General features: G+C 44.8%; 1 protein-coding gene across 18 annotated transcripts in view; it reads left to right on the top strand.

Moving 5' to 3' along the window:
• Nucleotides 1-26,725, top strand: part of PTPRK (protein tyrosine phosphatase receptor type K) — a 1,571,968-nt gene that overhangs the window by 175,001 nt on the left and 1,370,242 nt on the right. For 16 of the 18 annotated variants that reach the window (XM_069607477.1, XM_069607481.1, XM_069607480.1 and 13 more), the window contains exon 2: nucleotides 8,661-8,690. The exons of 1 other annotated variant lie outside the window; for it this stretch is intronic. In XM_069607477.1, coding sequence (XP_069463578.1) covers nucleotides 8,661-8,690 — 30 coding nt within the window. The remainder of the gene's footprint in view (nucleotides 1-8,660; nucleotides 8,691-26,725) is intronic. One more of the 18 variants, XM_069607479.1, reaches the window with a different exon arrangement.

Here is a 26,725-nt window from a genome sequence, read left to right on the forward strand (position 1 = left end):
GCTGCTCCTCCTAACCCAAAACGGGCCTTTTCTCCCCTTTTTCCCCTTCCCCAGTCTCATTTTGTAGTTTAATGAGGTCTGAGCACATAAGCAATAGGTCTGCCTAGAAGCTTGCTCCATTCTTGTAAGTGGTTTTCCCTACTGGAGCCATGCACCTGAGTGTTGGGGTTATTGGAGCTCCCCAGGCTCTACAAAGGGAGTAGAGGATTTTCTTTCATACTGGGCCCATTTTTAGTTTCCCCTCATCTTCACAGCACCTCTAGCTGCTGGCTATGCTTCATACTATCTAGGTCTTCATTCACCTGCACCTGGGTCCTCCAGCTTGCTGCCGTTTGTCTTGCAGCTGGCTCTTGGGATGTTCCTCTTGTGGTTCCGACTCTTTACACTTCTTGGTTTTTGGAGGAATGCAAAGCTGCTTGGGCGTCTGGCGAGTCTGTTCCCAACACTGGTAGTCCTAGACATACCTGTGTATATTTGGTATTCAGATCTCCCTCCACTCTCAAATAGCAAGTGCATGACGCTCTTTATTATTATATATTTGAGCGCAGACCTGGTTTCAAGAAGTGATGGATTGCTTTACAGAGGTATACAACAATACAGGTGCATAACAAAGCACTTTTCAGAGGTAACAGAAAAGATCTACAGTGGGGGTGGGATACAGAGGGACACAGAGTAGGGCTACAGCTGTGCCATGGAGGAGAGGACTGGGCAGTGTCTAGCGAGACGGTGGGGGATGTTATGGCCTAGGTGTTAAGGCAGAGATTCCTTGAACAGGTGGGCCTGGAGTAATTTTCTGAATTGTAGAAGCGTGCGGGTGAGTCTGATGCTGACGGGGAGGAGGTTCCATAGTCTTGGGCCGTAGGCAGAGAAGGCGTTTCCCTTTTGCAGCGGCGGATTTCATGTCTTCACGTGTCCTGACTTCTGGTGGTGTGATGTCTGCCGGAGATGCTGAGTTACTCTGCTAGGTAGTTGGGTGACTGATGATGCCGCAAGACTTAAGTAACCGCATGTCCTAATTTGTATTCTTGCCTACGTACACTTGCTTGTTAAAAGCGCCTCAATGCCTTTGGGCTGTAGTGCGCTCTACAAATGTAAAAATAAAATAAGACTTGAAGGTGATGTGTGCGTGAAATGGGAACCAGTGCAGTTCGATGAGGGCTGGGGTGATGTGGTTGTATCTGCGTAGACCCTTCATGAAGCCTGTGGCCGTTTGTAGGACACTTCGCAGGGGCACAAAGGAGGATGTCAGGAGGCCTTTGAAGGTGCACTCTATTGTTAGGTCTCCTCATGCAGAAGGATTACATGTAATAAGTGAATTTAAGTGAATGGTTCCTGAAAACTTGCAGATTTCAGAGAAAACCCTAGCTTCATTCACGCTAGAGCACGAGGTTCACCTTGGTGGATTTTTTTATTTTCAAAATCCTGTTATCATCTTGGAAATAAGTAGGGCAACCATGTGGGAAACCCCTGATGTTTTGTAAACCGTATTCTTTGGGTGCTTCCTACTAGAGATTTCCTTTTTGGTCATGAAGTTCAGCAGAAGCTATTCTTTTGAACCTGGTCAGTATATGAAGTCTGCCCCCTTCCTGGTCCTTCAACTGATTTATCTGGTTACAATCTAATGTGCCTGAAGGAGGAACACATTGGAAATATTTTTGAGGGACTTGGATGGTACCATTGACCTGATTTTGGGGTTATATAAACTGATGGAGGAACAGTGCACCAAACCCAAATATATTGCAAGTTGACAACAAGACTTGGAAAAACAATTTGCCCAGGCAATCCTGGAAATATGGTCTAGGACATCACCGTCTTGATATATGCCGCTTATAACGCGCCTATACACAAGTGCTTCAAAACAGCATTTAAGATTATGCACAGATGGCATTTGGTACCAACTAGACTACATGAAGCAAATGGTAAGATATGTAAATTCTGCTGGAGTGTGTGTGTGGTGGAGTTCTCTTTTTCATGTCTGGTGGTCGTGCCCCAGTGGATTTCTGGAAAATAGTAATTTTATTTTTATTTATTTTAGGATTTATAGCGGCGCACAAAGCCCACGGCATCTAGGCGCTAGTTACAGAAGTGCAGAGTACAGTAAAAGTGTGAACATGTACAAATGGTTACAGCATAATGGTAGACAGTTAAAGCATGCCCTGGAGAGCCTCACCTCATGGGACTGCGGCTACTTCAAGTGAGCACAGAGAAAATGGGTGTGTGCGCAGTCTGGCAAAGCAGAGTCCTCTACGTACGGGGGGGCTACTTCAGGTGAACATAAAGACAAAATAGGTGTGTATGAATAATCTGAGAAAGCTGCACATCATGGTATGTGATGCTACTTCAGGTGAGCCTAAAGACAAAATGGGTGTGTGCAGAGTCTGGCAATGCCGCGCCTCGTGGTACAGGGGGCTACTTCACGTGAGCATAAAGACAAAATAGGTGTGTTTGCATAGTGTGGCAGAGCCACAACGATACAGGGGGTAAGATGGGGGGCTACTTCAGGTGAGCATAAAGACAAAATAGGTGATATGATATGGCATTTATAACGCGCCTATACACAAGTGTTTCATGACACAAAGGTGTGTGTGCACAATCTGACGGAGCCGCGCCTCATGGTACGGGGGCTATTTCAGGTGTGCCAATGAGTGTGAAAGGAGCATAAGTGTGTGTGCACAGAATAGATCAAGACTCAGGTGAGTCTCAGTAAAATGTTGAGCAGTTACAGTATTCAAATTCAAGGCCACACCCGGGGTACTGGGGCCACGTCGGAGTAGTGATGTCAATTAAGTCAAATCAGGAGTTAAATTTTGAAAATTGCAATTGGGTAACATGAGCCAGCTGGAAAGGCCACGCCAGAGGAACTGGGGCCACGCTGGAGTAGCAAGGGCAAGGAGGTCCTATCGGGAGTAGCATTAGAATATTACATTTAGTAACGTGAGTCAACTGGAAAGGCTGCGCCAGGGGTGCTGGGGCCACATCCGTCTAGCAATGTCAAAGAAGTCTAATCAGGAGGTACATTTTGAAGAATGCAACTGGGAATATTGGTAGGATGCAGATATGAAAAATTAGCATAACAAAGCTGTGCAGTCCGAATTAAGTAGGTTGGGGACATAATGCAAAGCAGGAGCAGCGCAAGGCTAATGGGTCATAGTCAGATGCAGTCGTGTACTGGCAAGATGTCAGCGCAAGGCTGCATGGCACTGTTAGGAAGAATAAATGTGTTTGAGACTTGCCTACTTGGCAAGTAGGGCTCACTTAATGGATGCAGTGCCATGGGAAGGGCAGGGATTCAGAGCAATGAAGGGGTTGCAGGGCTCGAAGGAGGTGAACCTCTTCCCTTTCAAAGTTGTGAAATCTGCCACAGGTGAAGTGGACTACAGCTCGGGATCGGGTGTGTGCAGGAAAGGGGGAATCGTCTGCAGGGCGTCCTTGCAAAGGAGAGAGAGTTGTCTTCGGACTGGCGGCATGGCTGTGCACAGACAGGGTCCTGCCTTGTTCACATGCCTTTGCTGGTGTCCTTTGCTGGTATTGCCTCCTGGCTAGGTGGGGATGCCAGAAGTAACGTTAGGGCTTGCCAATGATGCAGGCCTAAAGGCAGGGCTTGGCATCAGACCTACAGGTCCCGTTGAGGCTGGTCTCCCATGGTGGCGGCTGTCTTACTGTGAAACAAAGGCTCTGCCAGGGAAATAAGGAGCTGGGCCTCAAGCAGACCTCATACCAGGTTGTTGCTGTAATAATCCTGTGATTTAAGGTACAGTTGGGCTCCTGCCTTGTCCGGATGCCTTTGCTGATGTCCTTTGTAATCCAGTTTGTGAACAAGGAACCAGACTGAACACTCCCCTGGGAACTGAGGTCATATTGTTGAGGATCCCAGTAGACCAGATCTACCACATGGAGACACCAGGTAGTAGACTAATTACATCATTACTTTTGGTGTCTAAACTAACACATTGGCGAAAGGAGGCGCCCCAGTCAAGAGACCTAGCTAAACCAGATCTGGCCGATGATGGCAATGGAAAGGTGAACATCCAAGATACAGGATACCCCAAAAGCTTTTGCCAAAGACGTGGCAACCCTTCACAAGGCAATATAACCTAATTTGCCTGAAAAGACTAAGAGCTGTATTAGATCAAAATAAGTGGGGGGGGGACAGGTAAGGTGGCATGTGCATGAAATGTTCCTTTATTAGAACACACAAGACCTAATCTATCTGTCTTACTCTATAAAGGAAGGTTGGTTAAAAGGGTGCCTGCCAGGATGATGTATAAAAAAAAAAAGGAAAACGTGCTCTGTCTAACAAAATAATGCTGGCTGGTTTCAGACCGCCACCCTCCTTCTGGTTCCCTGGAGCCACTGTATACTTGGGAGAGCGGGTGAGCTGGACTGGACCGGCATAGCTTCTGCCTCAACAGCGCTTTGTAGCTTGGGTAGTCGACCCTCTCTTCCAGCAGGACTTTGGCCTGTCACTTCTCCCATTGTCTGTGTTTTGCTCGGCATCTTGTACTGGGCCCCCTTCTCGACCAAGCACTTCCGAGTCCTGGGCCAATGCTCGGTCCGCCAAGTTTGGCATGTGCTCTGGCCACACCTCCCAGGTGGAGGTTTTCTGCTCCTCAAACTCTGCGGCGCTCCCCCTTTTTCACGTTTTGTTTGGCTCTTAATCCCCTACTCTGCCGGGGGATGGGACCATCCACTATTCTACCATTCAGGGCAAGGATGGTGTTCACAAAGGGTTAGAAACCATAACCGCTATTTGTACAGGAAGTTTCAAATACAATTGAACTCGTATAGCAAACAAAGATATTTGGATCTTGAGACAAGGGAGTATAACTTGTATCACTTTTTAGGTATTTCTTGTCCTCTAAGGGTGGGTTACCCGCAGTTTGATCCTGCCTGCCCTGTCCCTTTTGACTTTGATGGTGCTCAGCTTAACGGGTTCACCTCCCTAGTCCCAAAGGCGGTGGCTCCCCTTTGGGCAGAGGGGACACATTCTCTGAATTCATCACAGGGCCATGCAATTGTTTGGATTCTAATATTCTAGCCAATTTGAATAAGTGAAAGAATATTGCTGAGGGGGGTGGACAAATCAAACCTACTCTGCTACCCTGTGATAATTGTGGAAAAGTTAGGCAGATGGGGTGGGTTCTTAAGGTTTTTCTATTTCGTGCACTTCCTCTGGGAGTTTACATTAAACATTCAGCATACAATCTCAGAGGTTGGAATCTGAAAAGATTGGCTAACGCATAACCATTATATTTTTGTATGAACTAAAACCAATAAAAATATGTTGGAAAAAATATCTGCTGCCCCCCAGTTGGGGAAGGAGAAAGAACACCAACCCTGGGAGACTGGGTAAACGGAGTTCCCACTAGGGTTGGACCCCCGAACCCCCATGTCCACTATCTCCCCCTCTGCAGACTGGGAATGACCTAATGACAGCAACCACTCCTTACATTCAGACATGTTTGTAAGATATACAGGCACTAAGGAGGACCATTATGTACAGGGTGCCTTTAAGGTGAGAGGCAGGGTTTCTGACCTTGATATGGTGCTGCCTTTCACTGAACACCCGGACCTAACGGGTTGTTCTCCCAATCCACTGAGGAACTTAAATCAGCCACATAGCCAAAGAGGAGAACATCTGCTAAGCGTAGCTGTGAAAGGGAGGCGTCCCGGCCAAGAACTGCGCTGCGGTGGGAGGACGCCGATGCTCAGATTAAGACAGAGTCCCTTATGACCATGGAAGTCTGAGGTGGGGAGTACCGCCCTCACAGCCAATGAAGGTCAACTGTGTCTGGAGATTCCGAGGTCCCCAATTCCCACACAGGAATAGCAGGGGCAAGACACGCCCATAACCCGTGAGGGGCCAATCAAGAATCTGCCAGGGCTAGAGGAGCCCAGAACCCAAGAGGTACCAAACGAGGAACTGAAAAGCGAGAGATGCTAATTTTCCACGACTGACAAACCAGATGGGCCGCTGATGACCATAGCCTCAAGGAACCACCAGGTTCGAGAAGACCCATAGCCTGCTAAAGGTCATCGACGAGCTGAAGGGTCAAGACATGTGGCCTGCCATAGGACAAAGCAAGAGAAACCTACAACCTGCAAGAACTAAATCAGAGGTTTGGGGGGGTAACCAAAGAACCGCAGGGGCGAGAGACAACCATAGCTTAAGTGAAACTAACACAAGTGTGGATGGAGAAGCTCACTGCCTTCCTGAGGTTGAAGACCCAGAGTGACCAGGAAACCTTAGAAATCAGCATTCTTGGAAGTTGCCTCTCCAGGACCTAAACGACAACTTCTGGTAACCCCAAGGACTGAATAAACATGGGTACCTAGTAGAGGCATTATTGAAAGAAACTTGTTTATGACAACTATAGGAGACTAAGGTTGTTAAGAGAGCCTACTGAAGTGTCTTCATAAACTATGCACCAGTGGCCGGGGCGGGGTGGGGTGGGGGGGACTCAGAAACCAGCCTCCACTGAAATCCCGTGTGTGGAGTAACACTGAGAAAAGCATCAGATTAGAATGTTTTTTGATCTGTTGTCTTTCCAGATTAGTTAGTGATGGGTCAGTTTACTTACTTATATTGTGACATTTTGACAAGCAGCCTTTTTACTTTTTTTGTAGCAAAGGGATTTCATTTCAGTGATGGGGACTAGAGAAGGTTGTTAAGTTTTATAATGAGGGTCTGTTTGAATCTGTGAAAGCTTAGATGCAGCAATTTTTGGAGATGATATCCCTCTCTGAGCAGTTGTGTAAGCGTAATCGCCATTTTACATTTTCCCTTCTCTTTATACAATTCCTTTCAAACCTAAACTTCGCCAGTATAGGGAAGGTTCTATTCCCTTCAAACCTCATCTTTTTCGCCCCATTCTACCTTCTGTATAAACCAGAAAAAAGTTGCAATAGATTCAAAATGTGTAACACATTTTTATGCTACTTGAGTGAGTTTTTTGGGTCCTTTTTCTTTACAGTGCCTGACCCAAATGTTAAATCCTGAGAAACCATCTAATGCATTCTGGCTTGCTTCTAGAAAGTAATCGATAAAATAAGTTTCCCTGCCTGTTTTTTCATGGAGGGCATTTTGAAGAAACATTATGATTTAGAAAAGGTGATCTAAGAAATGTCATGTGCCTTGAATTATAATTCAGTAAACTTGTTATTTATAAATGCATTTCTTGTCTTACGTACTTTTTGACCAAAACTCCCAAGCAGCACCTTCCTCGTCTGCCCTCTCTTGCAACGTGAACGTATAAATGTAGTGCATCGATTTTGGCCGACGTTGGAGTTTGACTTGTACAATCAATCTTTTCCCCTCTTTTTTCAGTTAGTCATTAGGCTCACTGACTGTTACTTAAGCAATAGCATTTTAATGGACTTCCTACCGTAATTACTGAAATTAGTGCCCTGCAAATGCAGCAGTCAATCAATGAATAAATTAAAGCGGTCTCTTGAACAGGCTCTCTTCATCTCTCTCAATCTACATGCCTCTAACCCCACCAACCTTCTCAGCAGATCTTTGCTTGCAGTTTCACTGCTATCGAGTCTGTTTCCTGCCAAAGGACAAGCTATTACCATGAATTACTTAAGATAGTTGGGGCTTTTGATCAAGTTGGGTTTGGTGTGTTCTTACCTCAACCTTGTTCAATGTTAAAGCTGTAAACTGTTCTTCTAACACAGTATGTTGAAAGTGATGTTAGATTTGCAATTTAAGGTACTTCTTGGTGACATTTTGTAGAGCCTAGCAGAGCCTTCCTACATACATCAAACCAGCGGTGGAAAAATGAAAAATGAGCTCTGAAACAACCTTTAGGTAGCAGAAAGTGAAGGTAAAACGAGGACGAGAGACAGTGGCCATGGTTAAGGCTGGTGTTAAAGGACCATTTTGGGTTGTCTGTAAATGTATTGTTTAACAAGTACTTGAATCAAGCGAAGTAGCGTTTCTCATCAGATCATATTTACAAATGAGCAGGCAGTGTTTGTATCAAAAATCGAAATGTATTCAAAAGAATTGACTCAATTTAGACAACGGTGGGCTCCAGCTGTACCCTGGAAATCACTGTTGTAAGTAACACAACAATCCAGACACATGTCGCTGCCTATATGAATATCACTCATCAGTCCATACATGTAATACCAACTCGTGTCCAGTTCCAGCCCTGCTGCTGTTCTCTGCCAGACATGGTACAGTGGGGGCGAGAGGCTATGAAAGGAGGCTGTGCCCCCACCCAACCCCCCTGGCTACTCGCTAGATGTCACTGCTTCAACCATATACGTTTACCCAGTGCACGTGCTGTGGAGCACTGGTTAAAGACTTTAATTGGTTAAGCATATATGTTTGCAGTTCCGATTCTGCTTTCGAGTTTACTATGGTTCAGTGGCGTTTGGTTTGGACAGGCTCATGAAAGGATTAAGAGTTACGGGTCTAAGTATTCTTGAACTACCTTCTGTGGTCTAGGTTTTCACTAATGGGTGCAAATGAATTGTAAACAATGCGTAAAACTGCAAATCGGAAGACTAACAATGTAGGTTTTTATTGTGCAAGTTATTTGTCACACGGGTTGGATCTGGGGCCTGCAGGCGATGTTCAAATACATGTATGTATGCAATCCAACCAACACTTTATTTTCTTTTCTTCCTGGACGCTAAACCTCTGCCAGCAGGACATATTTTTCATATAATGAGAGAAGGTAAGCTTCAAACCTCTCTTTAATACTTGTGCGTATTTGTGGTACGGTATTCATTTGAGTAAATTTCTTTTCTGCACCTTGTCATGGGTACACAAGCAGATGGAATAGACAGCATTGCCTCTAAGCAAAACTTGAGCAGGCTGTTGAAATTTCTTTTTGTGGATTTTTCCAATTGAGGCATGCTCGTCATTTGCAGCCACCAGTTGAAGACCAACAAGAATTCCTTTGATACTCCCCGGTAGACTTGTATTCTATTTTTTTAAAGGGTACTATTGGATTCCTGCTTTTTCTAATCTATGCCTCATCTTTTGTCTAATTTGCTGTTGTTCCCATTATTAGGTGCATTGTTTTTTTGTTGCCTTTTTTTTTTGGTTGAACGTTTGCATGCCAGATGGTGACCACTCTGGAAGACTGGTATAGGATCAACTGAACACAAAGGAGACCAAGTTCAGAACTTCTGTTGAGTTTGTTGGGTCGGGTGGGAGTGAACTCCTGTAAGGTAAAGGTTAAACCACTAATGGGGGATTTCCAAGGAGAACTTTGTCCGTACAGGCCAGTGTTGTCTCATAGGGGCCTAAGTAGTGAAATACTGATATTTCCCACCTGTAACAAATTGACTATTGCTTACCAGTTTCAGTCCTAGGGATATAATGCCCTAATAACTTCCTACCAGCAAGCACGTATTTCCTCTTGCTTAGGGATTTTCAGGCTTAGATATTACCACCCTCTGGCCAGTGTGCCTTGTAAATCCCAGGTCTTAATGCAACCCCTTTCTGATATCGGCTTATTGAAAAGGCCTACTTATGGGGGTTCTCCTGGATCAGTTTCCACCTTCTTTGATGCTCGCCAGCCATCTCTTGTACAGGCTGGGAGCTCATGATTGGATTTTGAGCTCTCTATAGGTATCTTGATTTGGGTTCCAGTGTAATAAATACTTGGACTGGTCTTTCCATGACATTTCTGTTTTCTGCAGGGTTGGTCACCAGTTTGTCCCGTTTTAATAGGATTCCCCCCGCCTTTGCCAATTATTAGGCTCTAGTTAGTTGGGTTCAACTAATATTGCTGTGTCAGCCAAGGATTTAAAAGGCTGATCTGTCGTCTTAGTCAAGCGGAAGTTCTGTGAGCCCTGCCCTGCTGAGCAAAGTTTCCACAATGGTGCTCTGATGGTAACCTGTGGTAATTGGGGAGAATGGTGGAGGAACAAGTTGTACTCGCAAGGAGGATGCTGTGCCCTCTTTGAATATATCCACTCTTGGGTTACACTTTCAGGGACACTGCAGGCAAAACAGAATTGGTGAAAATCGCCAATAATTCCATTCTGCCTGTTGGGCGATTTTCCACTTTTTCTGCTGTACCTTTGATGGTTTTATATATTTTTTTGCAGTGCACATTGTTTTTGTGTGGTCTGAAACACGCACAAAAACGACATTAATAAAAAAAGTTATTAGCATTTTCAATTATAACATTACCCCTGCCCTGCTTCTTACCCATGTTTTCACCCCACCTCATCCCCCAGGCAGAGTTGTGATCTCTTTCTTCCCCTACAAAAATTAAGGTAATTTTGTCTTATTCACATAATGTTCAATATTGTCAGATTATGCGGACACCATTGTTGTACAAAGTCTTTTAAAAAGTCCAAGATCCATGCCCATTCCTGTTGAAATTTTACATATTGTCCCTACAAAACATGTCATCCATTCCTTTGCCATAAACTCACACAATTTAAACAATCCCTAACCGTTGCTGGTCACCTGTTTCCACGCGCTTGCTATCACCAACCATGCCGCTATCAACATTAACATAAAAGCTTTACTGTGTATTTTAGTGGATAAGTGTATCTTCGGATCAAACAATCCACACATCCATTCCTAAGGCGTCAGGTTCATGTTTGTCAGAATGAGTATTTATATGATTCGTAACATCTACCCAATAATTCCTCAAATTTGGGCATTCCCACCATACGTGTCCAGTCCCCCTTCATACCACAATCCCGCCAACATTGTTCAGTTGGTAGTGGGACCATTATATGCAGCTTTTCCGGGGTATAGTGCCATTGGTCCATGATCTTATACCACATTTCCCTGACCTGAATCGACTGTCAATTTGGAAATGTTTGCACATAAATACTTGCAATGATCTCTGGGTAATTCTACATCTACAATTTTCTCCCATTTATGCATATAGCCCCAGGTCTGTTGCCTTTCCATCGGAATCCCATATAGCTTAGACACCATATTTCTATTTCCCGTATATCTGATTATACATTTTTCAAAACCTGCAAGTTCTCTCCCTGCTGCTATGTTACCCCAGATACCACGATCCAATGTCTTAGCTGACATTATTCCAACCTATCTTTTTCCGAGAGACTCATTGACTGTTTACATTCCTCAAATGAACGAATATTTCCCCTTGCATCATATCTCACATTTTTATGCAACCCACTGTCCGCCCTTGTCTAAAGGCTTTTTGTACCATCCGAGGACCAAATTGCGCATTCCCGAATAAGGGAGTGAACGGAGATGGATGCGTGGACAAGCTTCCCTTTCCTAGCAGTCGGTCCCATATATCGCATGCCACTGCTAATACCTGGCTATCCTGCGCATTTGAGGGTCTGTCACATCTGTATAGCCAGAGAACCACTTCCAATGGACATCCTGCCACCGCCCTTTACATCCTTATCCAGGGTTTTGTGATATTTCCCAGAAACCATTCCCTCATTACCCGTAGGTGTGCTGCTTCATAGTATTTCACAAAGTTCGGTAAGCCCAGCCCCCCTCCTTATCTAGGTGCCATTAGGGTTCGTAATGCAATTTTAGGGGCTCTGTTGCACCATAGGAATCTCAAGACTATTTTTTTTTTTTCAAAGCTTTAAAAAAGGAGTCCCGGACCATTATTGCAAGAGCCTGACATTTTATATAGCAATCTCGGAAGGACAGCATCTTAATGGAAGCTACTCTTCCCAACCACAAAATACGGAGTGCGGTCCATTTCCCTAAATCCTCTTCACTTTCTGTAATAATTGCAGGTAATTCTGATCATACAGCTGTGAACTGGTACTTGATGAATGTGTCTGCCATAGAGAACGGAGAATGGGTGGGCAAGGTCCCCTTCTGCATAGAAAGACCCAAATCTTAAAGCTCTGACTTCCCCATGTTGACCTTCAGGCCTGAAACCCTGTCTGTCCTTCAATTCCTCTAGTAGTGCTGATATTGACTGTTGGGGATCAATCATTGTGATCAACAGATAGTCTGCAAAAGAGACAGCCTTATGATCCTCACCTGCCAGAGGAATGCCCTGTGTCGTCGACCTCATTCTAATTTTATGCAGGAACGGTTCCAGATATATTACATAGAGGAGCAGCGACCATGGGCATCCCTGTCGAGTACCGCTTCCTATTTCTATATCACGGCAAACTTGTTTATTAATTGCCAAACGTATCGTAGGAGTCTCATCATTCGCTTGTACCATCTGCATAAATTTAGTCCCCATTCCCATCTGTTCCATGGCAGTAAACAAAAAGGTCCATTCCACTCCTTTTCGGCATCCAGTGTTACAAACACCAAAGGAATTTGTTTAGCATTAACCTTTTCTGGTAAATTAATCACCCTCCTAATATCATAGGTCTGTCGACCTATGATAAAACCCGATTGATCAGCATTTATTAAACCCAGAAGGGGCTGTGCGAGTCTTCCTGCTAAAATACCAGTGTATAATTTTGCATCAATATTCATTAATGCAATAGGTGAATGACCCGCATTTCGTCGGATCTTTACCAGGTTTCCCAAACACCACCACTTTCGCCTCTGCCACAGTCAGTGTTACCCCCCGCCCCCTTTGTCACTATCATATTAAACAATTCTGCCAGTCTTGGACAGTTTTGCATATTTTTTATAAAAAAAACTGCAGTGAACCCGTCCGTCCCGGCGCTTTAATCAATGGCAATGCTCTTATTGCAATCTCTACCTCCTTCTCCTTAATGTCCCCTTCCAATTCATTCTGCTCCCCTACCGTTATCATTGGCAAAAATACATTAAAAAATACTGTTGTATTTCCCACGGATCGGGGTGATTTGATGCATGCAATGTTTCGTAAAATTGGGTGAAGGTTTCCTTTTATAGCCACTGATTCAGTTGTTAGAGAGCTAACAGTTTATCTGCCTTATTGACCCATATATAATACCTTTGTTTAGTCATCAATAAAGATCTATCTGCCCTTTTAGTCTATAATGGTTCTGGCTGGCCATGTAATTCCTTCAGCCTTTTACCTAGGGCCCTCATCCTATGTTTCGCTATAGCCTGTGGAGTCTCTTGCAATTGCTCTTCCAGGTCCCCCTCCATTTTTGCCCTCTGTTTGTCCCTTTGGGCACGTATTGTTATTAGTGCCTACTGCATTACTGCCTTAAAGGCGTTCCAGGTCCCTTCAGGCGAGACCATTTGATTACTATTAGCAGAAATACTTTTCTATCTTATCCTTTTATCCCTTCTACCACAACTGCATTGTTCATTAGTTCTGCTGGAAATGTCCGTGTCCACATCCCAGTTTGCAGCCACACATCCTTAAAACTCACTGAGAGGGGCATAATCCGACAGTGAGATGGATCCTAAGTTCCTCTGCCTAACCTCCCCCACTAAACTAGGTGTGACCCAAAAATAATAGATCATGGACGGGGATCGGTATGTGTGAGAAGCATGTGTACTCTCCTCTCTTAAATAGCCATACAATGCACAATGCCACCCATCCCATATTTTCCCTTAGCGCCCGTGTGGGGAGCATCATTCCTTTCCGTGCGCCCCCACTTACATCTACCGTAGGGTCCCATGCCAAATTAAAATCTCCCACAAATATCATTTCCCCCATTGCAAAGTCCTCTTATTTAGTGATCACCTCCCTTAATAACCCCACCTGTCCCGTATTAGGGGCCATATACCGTTGCCAGGGTAATGTGTTTATATTACAACTGTACAAGAAAAAAAAAATCTCCCCGCCTTATCCACCAGGGACCTCTTCACATCAGTCTGAGTGTGTCTGAATCGTATCATAAACCCTAGGGTCTTCCCTGTTGCATTAGATTGATACATTTGTGAGAATTACCGTATCTTGACCCCGGCTTTCTCCACCTTCTTAATATGTGTCTCCTGCAACATAAAATCCACCTTTTCCAACAATGCTTCCTGAATTCAACCCCCTAACATTATAGGATGTGACCTTGAAAGCGAGACATTAAATAAACAACCTCTGTCCTGTTGAATGTGTTCCTTAGTTTTAGTAATCGTAGCCATCTCCTCACTTCCTCTGCCCTCCCACCCGCTGACCCCTTCCCACCCAACCTCCCCAAACATAACCCCCAAACAATCCCTCTCGGGACCAGACCAAAGATCCTATGATACCCTTGGTATACAAACCCCAAGGCTAAGACCTAGTACATTACCTGAGGTCACTCCCGTTTGGCAGCATCCGAACACTTCCTCCGATTCCAAAACATCTCCCAGTATGCCCCTACTGGCTTCCCAGTTATCCCGTCCCCTTATGTCTCTCATTTTCCCATTTTTATGCAAACATGTCCTTTTTCTCCTAAAATGCCTCTTCCCCATCTCACTGCCCCCTTGCCCTCGCGCTCCCCCAAATGCCCTCTGGCCTTTCAATTTTGCCCCTCTCCCTCCTTTCTTCCCTTGCACCTTGGACCATTCCATCATCTCATTCCTCGCTGGGAGGCAAGCCTCGATAGTCTCTCCCTGTCCTCCTTCCTCCAGGTTTAACAGCGCCAACCCTTCAGCACATGATGTTATACAATATTGTACTCCTTCCAAGGTGAAGAGCAGTCCAAACGGAAATGTCCATTTATATGAAATCTGTTTGAGGTTAAAGCGTATGTGACCTGTCCCATATCTCTTCTCTTCTGCAAAGTTGCCAAACCTTGATACAGCTGAACTTTTGTCACATTCACTGTGATGCTCCCCTCCGGTCTTAATGCACGCAAAATGTTCTTTCATTCCGTATGAGGTTAGAGCAACAAGAACGTCTCTAGGCCTTGCCCCTGGTTCTCTCCTCCTTGTGCCCACTCTATCGATACGGTCAATTCCAGTGTCCTCCGGCGGTACTTCTGTTATTACATTTCCAAAGCATAGTTGGACCGTACCCTTTAAATCCGTGTCTAGAACTGACTCGCTTAAGCCTTTCACTCTAATATTTGACCACCTTGAGCGGTTCTCAAAGTCCTCTGCTTGTCTCTCGAAGTTATGTGAGGCTCTGGCCAATTGTTCTAACAGTTCACTATTTTGGCGCACTTCATCCAATATCTCTGCTAGGCCTTGCTCCGTTACATTCACTCTTCCACCCAGCTTTTTCATTTCCCCTTTGACTTCCGTCATTGAATTTCTTTGGTCTTCCCTCAATGAGGTAAACTGTTGAGCTATTTGTAATCCTTCCTTCCATTTCACAAAGACATTCTTTTAAGTCCTTCTTACTGAAAGACATTTCTCCAATCTCCAGGGTATCCCCTTTCTTATTGTCTACTTTCTTCTTAGCCCTTGTGTTTGCCTACCCACTCTGTTTCCAGCACCTCGCTATTTTGCCTTCCTGTTCCGCTGGGGGTTGTCTTATTTTGGCCGTATTGCCACTTTTGTTGGGTCTTGGCATCAGGGATGTGTCACCAACTTGCTGACAATATGCTTTCCTCCACCCCTCAGCCTAACGGTGTCTCCTCATCCAGGGTGAGAGACAATGTTTTACTTCTCAAGTTCTTACAGTTTTGCCTGTTTACTTAGTGCTATATTTGTCTCTGTGCACCTAGGAGCCTTCTCCAATCCCTACCTTTGAGCCCCACCTTATTCACTTATCTCTGGTCTCAGTTTCCTCTTAGGAATACCACCAATTCGAGCATTTATTTTCCGGATTGCCCTGTCACCAACATGGGGGCATTTTTCCTAGTATTTTCACCCATTTCATGGTGTATCAGCAATTTATCAGTCCCAATGTAGCCATACTGCCCCTTTCTCCTTATCCCTGCCAACCTCTTACAACCATTAGCTGCGCGGCAACAGTCTGAGGGATGTGCCTTCAATTTGCATTAAGTTCAGTCTCTGCTATTGTGCCTTTCATGCAATCACGAGCGCTAGCCTTAGTGGAATACTATCTGCAGTTTATCCTGTGCTGCTGAGTTCAAAGCGTCCCTGCAAAACTGCCTACGAGGCTGGGGAAGGAACACCTTCTTACTCTTCCTCCCTCAGTCTCTCAGCACCGGCGTGCACCTCCTTCACTGGCTCTGCAGACGGGCTCCACCCTGCTTGCTTCACACGCCAAAGCTTTCCCCACCACTCTCCTGATCCGCCAACGCTTTTCCTACACCCAAGATGGGGGTCGGGGGCTTGCAATGCTCACAACAGCTGCCTGCTTCCTCTTTCCATCAAAGGCCTCACCATCTCTCTCCTTCCTAAACCGGACATTCATGTAGGCTGATGCCCCATTCTCCACGGCCGCTGTTACTTTCCCTTCACATTAAGGGAAGGGGCGGCCGAATCCCCCGGCAGTTCTCTTGTGGTTTCAACCTCTTACGGGGTCTTGCATCGAAGCCAGCCTGCCTCAAAACCTTGTAGGCAGGCTTGCTTCTTCGACCCGGAACGGAGACAAGGACCACACGTTCTTACTCACTGGTGGCCATCTTGGCGTCCCTCAAATGACATTTTAAAGGATAGTTCCGGGACTTTTTTTTTTATTGTCCCTACGGTTCGGCCATGTGTTTTTAAGCATAAATCGGTAGATCGTAGAAAACTTTCCTATGGACCTTACCCGACTTTTCGTCCATTAACGCACTCGAAATCAGCCGCCATTTTCTGATAATCCTATCATTTCCCCCCCAACGACCTGGCTCACCTGCTTTTGCGGCACTAAATCAAATCCCCCGCCCCTGAGCCTGACATCAGCAGACGCGTACCGCCCATTTCCCAACGCCAAAGCACGTTTCGTGTCAACAATCGCTGCGCCTCAGCTAATGACGTGTCGCCATGGAAATGGCAGGACGCCTGTTTCCTCAATAAGTATAAACGCACCGTTTCACAACACACAGCAGCAGATTTTCGATTCCATTACTCTCTCTGTGTTACTTTGAGTATTCTGTGACTCGTTTCTGTGCTCTGGTCAGCTACCTTCGCCGCTTCTAGGCCTTGTGAACACCTGTACCATCTCTGTAAATTATTTTACTTTCTTTACCACACAATGGCTACAATAATGCCGTATATGTACGAGCCCGAGTACACCGAGGAGGAACTACTGGAAAGGCAAGCACGCGAAAACGATGGGGATTCGGACGGCAGTTGGGAGGACCAGTCAACTGATGAAGAGCCTGGACCATGTCGCATGGACGGCGTCTCCACCTGGTGCACGTGCAATCGGTGCAAGCTAATGCCAACTGAGGAGGAGAACTGCTGCTGCCGTGAACATTCCGGGTGCTTGGCCTACATTTCGGAAGGCGAGCCAAGTCCGCAATGCATCACCGAGCTGCCAGAGTTCAGGGAAGCCTGCCTCTCACGGACCGTGTTGAGGATGATGATGGTGCTTATGCACGAACTTCGCGGCACTGTTCGTCCACGTAATCCGAGTAACGAGTAAGTATACTCTGGTTGTGATGTCAGTGATGCCACTACTATTTCATGGTCGTCTCCCACATATAAAATTACATCTACATATCATTCGAACGCATGTAAATTGGTTCCATTGCATCTTTCTTTTTCACAGGTGGTACAGGCTGGTGGCCTATCGTTGCTTCACTTGGTGGCTTCACGGGAGGCTCGGACACCGCGTTCGGAGAGTAATACCTGCCTGTGCGGTACTTGCCATTAGACAACATTTCCCCAGCGGCAGTGGACAATACCGCGGATTTTCCCTGGATGTGCTGCAACCGGAACTTTACAATGTGTAATGTTTATTATTTATGTTCAATTGAAAATAAGATCTAAAATAAAACCCAACATATATTTTAACAATGGTTGTTTTGATTTTTTAAATGAATCTAGTGTGTCTCCATTGAATAGTCTTCCTGTGCCTTGTCTTGTCACACCACATGTCTCCGGCCAGCATCCTCCCTCACGCTGGCCGCCCACCTTCAATCCACATAACCGTTGAACCCATATGCAGCAGACATACATATGTTATTTTGCGGGTTGGCATCAAGCCTCCCGGCCTTGCCTCCTCCCCCAAAAATACTTACCACACCACTTTGTTCAAGCGTTGGCAATAAAAGGCCGTTGGATTTTATTGATACAAAACATGGTTATAGGTAAATAATCAATATGGTTGATCATAATAAATCATCCTTTTGGGCACCGGGTACAGAGATGACCCCCTCTGGCCCGTGCCGCCTTGCCACCACAGGCCAGCCTGCTGCTGACGAACTGCCTAGGCATCCAGGGTCTCCAGGGTGAACTGCACCCATATATTCTCCTGGGAGGCTGAGGTATTTATAAACTCACCCCCCTGCCTTCCATGTACTAGATCCTGCAGCCTGCCTCTTACATGCAGTTAGATGGCCTCTCCTTGGCGAGGCCCTGCGGCAAACGAGTCTTGTCTGCACGACTACCGCCCCAATCCACCCCCCCGCCCTATCAAAGGCAGTTCGCACCGGGGTACTTGTGCTGGCAAGTGGAGCTGTCAGGGAGCGATAAAGGCCAAGAGGTGCCAAATAGCATGTACACTTCAAAGTGGTCTATAGAGCATGGGTTGTTCCCATGTCTACCTCCAGACCCCGTGTCTCCTGCCAAGCATCCCCCCTCACGCTGGACGCCCCCCTGCAAACCGCATAATGCCACGACATATACACGTCATTCATTCACAAACACACCCCTGTTTCGAATTCTTTATAACCCACTTCATATTTCTAATGAGAACTTCTTTACGCTTTGCTAGTCAACCCGTGAAGGTGCTGGTTATCTGCTCTTCGTCTCTGTGAACTTCCGTGACCACTTCGAGGAAACTCGTCAGTTTGCAACCTGTGAACTGCTCCCTGTTCTACGACAAGAAACTACTCTGATCCCTGCATCTAACTGTTTGTTCGTCAATGTAAGGCCATGTACCATAATCATTTTGCGTCCAATTTCTTTTCATTCAAGACAGTACATGCAAGGAACTAGTCACATGTTCTGAGTTTAGTCAAATTATTTTTCTATTTTTTTAAAGTTATTCAAATACTTATCCGCATGTGAATAACGTGTATAGTTCCAAGAACCAAAACGAACCTTGCATTGGACCTTTTATGTGTCATTTAATTTTTTAACACATTGGTATTCATAGAGAATTGTTGATCTTTACTTTTCAGAACTTTCCACAATGCCTGCCTGTTCCATTGGCGGTTGCCCTTCGAAGACTCATAGTAAATCTGAAGGTACTATAATGCATGTTTTCCCTAAGACAATAGATCAGATAAGAGAATGGGTCCGATATTGCGGATATCCACCGTCTGAGCTTGAAAGTAGAGTCCTAGAAGTCTTTGCGGACAAGAGGGGTGATCGATACCGCATCTGCAGGAGGCACTTTAGCTCAGACATGTACTCCACATCATTGCTAATAAAGAAGAACACACCGCGAGCGAAGCGAAAATTGCTCTCAACCGCTATTCCCACTCTATTCGTCCACATCCCTCCACTGGTGAGTCAAGTTTACGTATTTATCTCTCGGCCTTGCGGTAGTGTGTAGCATTAGCTAACAATAATTTCCCCATTTATGTATCCACTCAATATGAAGCCGGAAGATTCTCCATCCGTGTCGTTATTGCAGTCATCAGCCACTTCAAGCGCCTATCGGGTAATCTTACTTAGCTATTCTGCCACTGACTTGTTTTAGGCATGTAAATCAATAGTTTTAATTTATCGTGTGATTATTTTACCTAATGGTACACCCTTGTACTCGTCCTCTAGTCTTTGTTTTCAGTTATAATTATTGTTATCCAAAATAATGCAAGTACTGTCTTTCAGGGAGATGCTGAGGAGTCCAACGCATTGACGACAACCGTTGATGTCACTCAGATGCTCGAGGTACGTTTCCGGACAGTTCCATCGATGGAGATCATCAGATCTTGCATTCTTGTAGCGTGATTGTTACACACAATGTTTCTTTCGTTTTTAGCCATTGATATGTCCTTCTGTCGTCGCCCTCCTATGTGCCTTCTTTTTTCAATATTGTGTTCATTACTAATGAAAGTCCTATGTTTCAGGGAGTCGATGGAGCATTAGTCCAAGAAGAAGGGGGAGCATGCAGTTACGGGTCGGCGCAACAGCTTGCAGAAGTGTGCACCAGTTACATTGTCCCTTGATGTTCTTATGCATTTCGAGGTATGGATACTGACAGTTCGATCAAGCAAAATCATATGACGTGATTACATCCGCTATACTGCCTTCTTTATTAACGCAAGTACTATGTTTCAGGGAGATGACGGAGCTTCTTCTACAAGAACATCACCCCTAGTAGTTGATGCAGATCTCTGGGTGGTGACACTTCCAACGATCGAGCAAATCGAATCATATTTAGATATCCATTATTTATTTTAGACAACTGATCATTTGTGCAGGTCTATTTAGATGAGCCGTTGACGCCTGCACAAAGTTTATGTTCTTTTTAACAAAATAGAAAACCATACTAATGCAATTACTGTGTTTCAGGGAGTTACTGAAGCATCATCTTCAATAATATCAATGGAAGTCTATGAGGAGCCCGAGGTATGGATCTTGACAGTTCCATCTAACTAGATCAACTATGCGTGAATAATTGTCGTTTGAATGTTCTACACAAAGCGTTCATTCGTGTTTTGCTATTGAGATGTACGTGGGTATTGGTCCCCAAGTACATTTTGTGTTTTCAATATTATTATACATACTAATGAAAGTTCTATGTTTCAGGGAGTCGATGGAGCGTCAGTGCGTGATGGATGTGCTTATCATGAAAATATAGTCGTTGCAGCGCAAGAGGAAGTGGAGACATGCACACACGAGTCGGAGCAACAGCGTCCCGATGTTGAAGTTCGAGGCAAGAAAGTTTCAAAGAAAAGAAAGCAAAAGAAGGTTAGTGTCCTGGTCACTATATTATGTTGTTTTTCACTGTTAATAGTTCAATACTGTAAGTTGTGTTTAAACTGAACATCCCTTTTCCAATCTGTCCTCTAGTTGCGAGTGGGTGTACGAACTAGATCTACACAGACAGTGAAGCGAACGAGAGATGTTGCTTGTCAAACCTTTTGGCAGGGACTTGAGACTGGAGATGCATCGTGCCAATGGGAAGAATATGAAGTGATTGACAACGGAGCTATACCACATCCAGCCATTGATAGTGAATGTCCTCCTGGTAGTTCGGATGCAGTCGGAGATCAATTCACAGAATCCACACCCGCAAAAACTAAGACCGCGAGAAAGTTGAAGAAATTGTTTTATTCACCCATCGCCGGAGAAGGAACAGATGTTGCAATGGAAGAGAATGAAGTGGACGACAATGAAACACCATCAATATCACTGAACATAGCGGAAGACGATATCAGAGATTCTACCTTTCATGTGAGTGACATGTCCTCAACGTTACAGGCCGAACCAGCTGGGATGCAAAGTGACAGTATAAGGAAAGAGGCCAAATTCATTGTATTCGATAGTTGTTTGGTTGATATTATTATTCGGATGAAATGTGGGCATTCGGTTGGTGGGGAAGTATGTGGGGAGCCATTGATTAATGTGACTCGTGCAATTCGAGGCACTAACTTTAAAATACATGCCACCTGTACAAAATATCATCCTTTCTCATGGTCTGCACAACCCATGCTGGGGCAGGCAATCTACTTTGTGCAGCGGCTGCACTTTTTAGTGGTTCAAGTTTTAAAAAGTTAGTCTTTCTTTCAGTTTGTGGGAATCCATTTCATTGCGAAAACTCAGTTCTACAAATACCAAACCGATTATCTATTTCCAGCCATTAGCGAAGCTTGGAGAATGGAAAAAATGTCTATTGATAGTACATTCGCGGGCAAACGGTTCAGGCTAGCCAGTGATGGACAGTGCGACAGCCCAGGATTTTCAGCCAAGTACTGCACCTACCACTTTCAGGACATGGAAAGTAAGAAAATTGTGAGTTCGGTGGTCGTGCAGGTGTCACAAAGTACATCCTCAGTGGCCATGGAGAAAGTTGGCTTTGTAGCATCATTGCAAGAACTACAATCGCAGGGAATGGTGATCGACCTGATAGCCACGGACAGACACGTTTCAATTGCCAAGACAATGAGAGAAGAGTACAAAAATATAAATCACCAATTTGACGTTTGGCATCTTGCAAAAACAATCAATAAAAAATGTCGGCTGCAGGTAAAAAAAAAGATATGAAAGGTATTTCACAGTGGTCCAAGTCAATCAGCAACCATCTTTGGTGGAGCTCAAAAACATGTGGAGGGTCGTTGGAAATTCTACTGGAAAAATGGCGGTCAGTAATGTTACACTGTAGCAACGTTCACCGCTGGACCACAAACCAACATTTCCACAATTGTGAACATGGCCATTTGTCCACAGAGGAGGCACGGAAGAAGTGGTTGATTCCTTCATCACCCACTCACAAAGCCATTGAAAAGATTGTATTTGATAAAACTATAACAAGAGATTTGAGGGGACTCACGGAATTCTGCCACACAGGAGATTTGGAGGTGTCCCACAATATGTGCCTAAAGTACAGGCCAAAACGATTGCATTTTGGCATGGAGGGCATGATAAATCTGACTCTTCTAGCGGTCTTGGCACATAACCATAATGTTGGCCGTCAACAAAGTAGGACGACCGGAACTTTAGGGACGCTTCGCTACAATAAGGCCTTCACAAAAAGAAGTAAACAATGGGTTATCAAACCAGTGTTTGAGGATATGCAATATGACTTTATTGAGAGATTTATTGTTGATGTCCTACATAGGCACATACATGGAGTTGTGAACGAACCTGTGCAGGGGACAACTGCATTGCCACCCAACATTGCCTCTGTTCCATGTCCACCTAAAGAAGAGCTCATTGAGAAATACACATCACGGTTTAAATGATTGTAATTTGATTGTCTGTTCTCTCGAGTCTCCTCATGTCGCAGGCCCATTGAATATGTGTAGCTATGTAATGTGTAAATAAAAGTGATTGCTCAGTGTGCATGCAATGTGTCTCTCCACCCTTGCCCCTCCCTTCACCGTGCAGTAGTGCGAACCACCCGGGTGTCACCTGTGACTTTGCTCTCGAGTCTCCTCATGTCGCAGGCCCATTGAATATGTGTAGCTATGGATTGTGTAAATAAGTGATTGCTCAGTGTACATGCAATGTGTCTATCCAACCTTGTTGATTTGCGCATTAAATTAAACCAAACAGTAATATAAATCATTTTTCAAAAAATATAGAATATCTCCGTATTTATGGTTCTCTGGGGCTGCAAAGCACGCAGACAAAATGCAAAGATGGAGTGTAAATTTCAAGTCCTGTGAGATGGCCTTACACTGAATGTAGCTAACTAGGAATGTGTGCTCGTTCAAAGTGAAGGTCAGCTGCTTTGATTTTTTGCTCGGGTGCCGGAATGGCCCACGACTCAGTATAAGGTTCTATTGTTATTTGACCTTGACAGGCCGGGACCATCCCGAAAGACTTCTTTTTGGGGGTGTGGTGCAATAACGTAAGAAACGATAATGAATAAAATTTCAGAAACGATAGCCATTTAATGTTCGTTCATTAGAAGAAATAACGTCGGCATAGAAGGAGTGGTATTTCGGGGCTGCCCTACGCACAGACACAATGGAAAATGCAAATATAATGTAAGTAACTCTTTAGATGAGTTTATGCCGCAATTTAATTACTATACAGTAGCTTTAAAGACGGGTTAAGTTGTACTTGTTCGTTCTATGTGGCATATTGTTTTGTACCGCGCACTATCTTGAGGAGAACCATCTCCTTTTACGGAAGCACCTCAAAACCTTCCTCTTTGCTTCTGCTTTCTCTCTCCCTCTCCCCTGCTACAACTGGTCCACTGTCTGCGACCTCGGTCCTGGGCCCTTCCACTCTCCACCTGCACTGCCTCCCTGTCAACCCCTGCACTGGGGGACTGTCTCAGTATCCTACAGCCCCCCGTTGACGTATAATACCCAGTTGCACTGTCCTAGCTATGAAATAATTTCCCGACCTAATATATAAAATGAATAATTTTAATAAAGATCTGATGGTGAGACTAATTTCAATTTTTATGTTTTTAAAACAGGTACATCCTTCATTATTGTCTGTCACGAGTACCAGACACCGGCGGATGGCTTCTACAACCGCCAGTTGCTTCTCCGCGTGAACAACGTTAGCACCCTGACCATTTTATGGGACGATCGCCAAGTACAAGTATGCCCTTACGCGGTACTAACGGCTAGATGCAACATACAGACCGTTGTGGTGGCCTAGTGCCTCGTTGTTGGAACAGCCATGCGATTATCAGTGCGACCGAAGAGCTTATTTTATCGTAAACCAACACCCTGTGTACTGCACACGAACATCGCTTGCCTCAAGACGAACTATTTTGGATCGAGAGCAAAGAAAAATGCAAATCGCAGAATATTCTCTAAACATTTGATGTCCAATAAATGTACTTTGCCAAATGGACAATCTTGCCGTTTGCTTTTAAACCACAGTTTCATATTCCGAATTGTGGCGCTGTATTGTGAGATGATCTAAGACCCTGTGTACAGCAAAGGAACATCACGTGCCTCAAAACAAACTTTTTGGAACGTATGCAAATAAAAATGCAAATCGCTGAATATTCTCTAAACATTTGATGTCCAATAAATGTACTTTGCCAAATTTACAATCTTGCCGTTTGCTTTTAAACCACAGTTTCATATTCCGAATTGTGGCGCTGTATTGTGAGATGATCTAAGAACCTGTGTACAGCAAAGGAACATCGCGTGCCTCAAAACGAACTTTTTGGAACGTGAGCAAATAAAAATGCAAATCGCTGAATATTCTCTATAACATTTGATGTCAAATGTACTTTACCAAATTTACAATCTTGCGGTTTGATTTAAAAGTACACTTTCATATTCCGAATTGTGGAGCGCTGTGTTGTGAGCTAATCTGTGTTGGTTTCCGGGTTCTGTGTGGAGTCGCGTAGAAGACGCCTGGGCGAGTTTGCCTACGCAGCACAGAAACGTCACAGAGAGAGGCGGGGAATATGAATGTTTTGATAAAGTCTGTTTCAGGGGCGGGGGATTTGATTTAGTGCCGCAAAAGCAGGTGAGCCAGGTCGATGGGGGGAAATGATAGGATTATCAGAAAATGGCGGCTGATTTAGAGTGCGTTAATGGACGAAAAGTCGGGTAAGGTCCATAGGAAAGTTTTCTACGATCTACCGATTTATGCTTAAAAACACATGGCCGAACCGTAGGGACAATAAAAAAAAAGTCCCGGAACTATCCTTTAAGGGTCGAAACACCCATTTCCTGAACAGAATTTTATTTTTTTAAACAGAATTGTGAAGAAACGAAATTTGGGCTGGGAAAAGGCTCTAACCGGCCATTTCCATTCCACATATGAAATTAAGGGATTGAGCAACATTTGCCAGTAATCTTCCAATTTTCGCCCACCCGTACTGCAGGCACAAGAAACCATGGAATATGGTATGGGGACTTGAAACCCCGCCCTCCTATTCGCTGTAGGATAAACCTTTGTGAACTATTTTCTGCAGTGGTCACTGTAGATGGCAAACACACAGGTTTTGGTCACTTCGGACAGCTGGTTTGAAATTGAAGCATGGTTGCAAAGGCTGGTAAAAGGTTGAGGGTCCAACATATCTCCCATATTGCTCCTGTGTGGCTCACAGCAAGGTAGCCTATTGTGATACTTGGGTAAGTGCTGTCCTTTGGATAGCCATATCAGCCCTGCCCGCCGGTAGCTCCACCATTTTCACAAAAACAGCTGCTGCAAAAAGTTGATGAATGTTGAAGAGCAGTGAGACTAATCTACTGTCTTAATTCAACCTTCTTCCAATTCTCAAATTGTTTTGAACTTAAACATTTTTGAAAGACTAGACCGTTTCCCATTGTCTTGCTTTCGCTTGTGACTGACATTTAATGATCCACATGACTTGTTCACAAAATGCATCATAGACCTTCATTTTGGTACTACCAATTAAAAGCCTGGTAGAAAATATTTTTCTTCTGCGTATTGGTTTTGCTGATCTCAAAGATGTTTCTCCAGCATTGGCTCATTCATGGATTTGTGTGCTGTGAATATTTCCTGTCGTCCGGCTGGGAAACCTCAGTAACTTTAATATAGTGTTTTTCTATGGAAAAGTTCGACACCGAGTGTCCTATTGATGTCTTTTTTGGTGCTTTAGGCTGCACCAATAGGACGTCTCGTATAAATACCCGGCCTGCGGCTTCCCTTCAGATTTTAACCATCTCCCAACTGTAGGGATCACCTTGTTTCTCTTGAGAGAATTGCTCTTCGTGTTTAACACCTGCAGTGTGTTCTCAGGCCCATCATGTCATCGGTGGGCCCGAAGAAATCGTTATTTCAGCTGTGTGAGACCTGCAGCCTCGGTCTACGAAGGGGATAGACATGCAGACTGTCTGAATTGTCTGTATCTCAATCATTCCACGGACAACTGAGATTTGTCAAGGGTTCTCCCAGAAAACACAAAGACTGCAACCAGCGGTTAATTTGCTGGTTGAACAAGGTTACTTAACCAGATTCGGAAGTTGGTTCTGCCTGCGGGGGAAAGTCCTCTACTACAGCAGGGAAGGGGTCGACTTTGCACTCAAGGGCGAGATCGGCAGAGCCCCCCCCCCCTCTAAGAAGCAGCGCACAAAGGCCCAGTGTCTGTTGTGGGTAAAGGCGGTGAGTCATCTCGTACCAGGTCGGTGCCTCATGGTAGAGGGTCGGGAGGCCCCTCTCAGGACGAGGCGTGAAGGATTTAATTAGACAGAGGAGAGTGCCAGGTCGGAGAAGTCTGGGGCGTTGTCGCACAAATCCTCACCAGACGAAGTGCTGGTCTTCAAAGGAGCGGCACCATTCTTCAGGCCG

This window comes from Ambystoma mexicanum, chromosome 4q, assembly GCF_040938575.1.
Source record: "Ambystoma mexicanum isolate Mex_15411 chromosome 4q, UKY_AmexF1_1, whole genome shotgun sequence".
NCBI lineage: Eukaryota > Metazoa > Chordata > Amphibia > Caudata > Ambystomatidae > Ambystoma > Ambystoma mexicanum.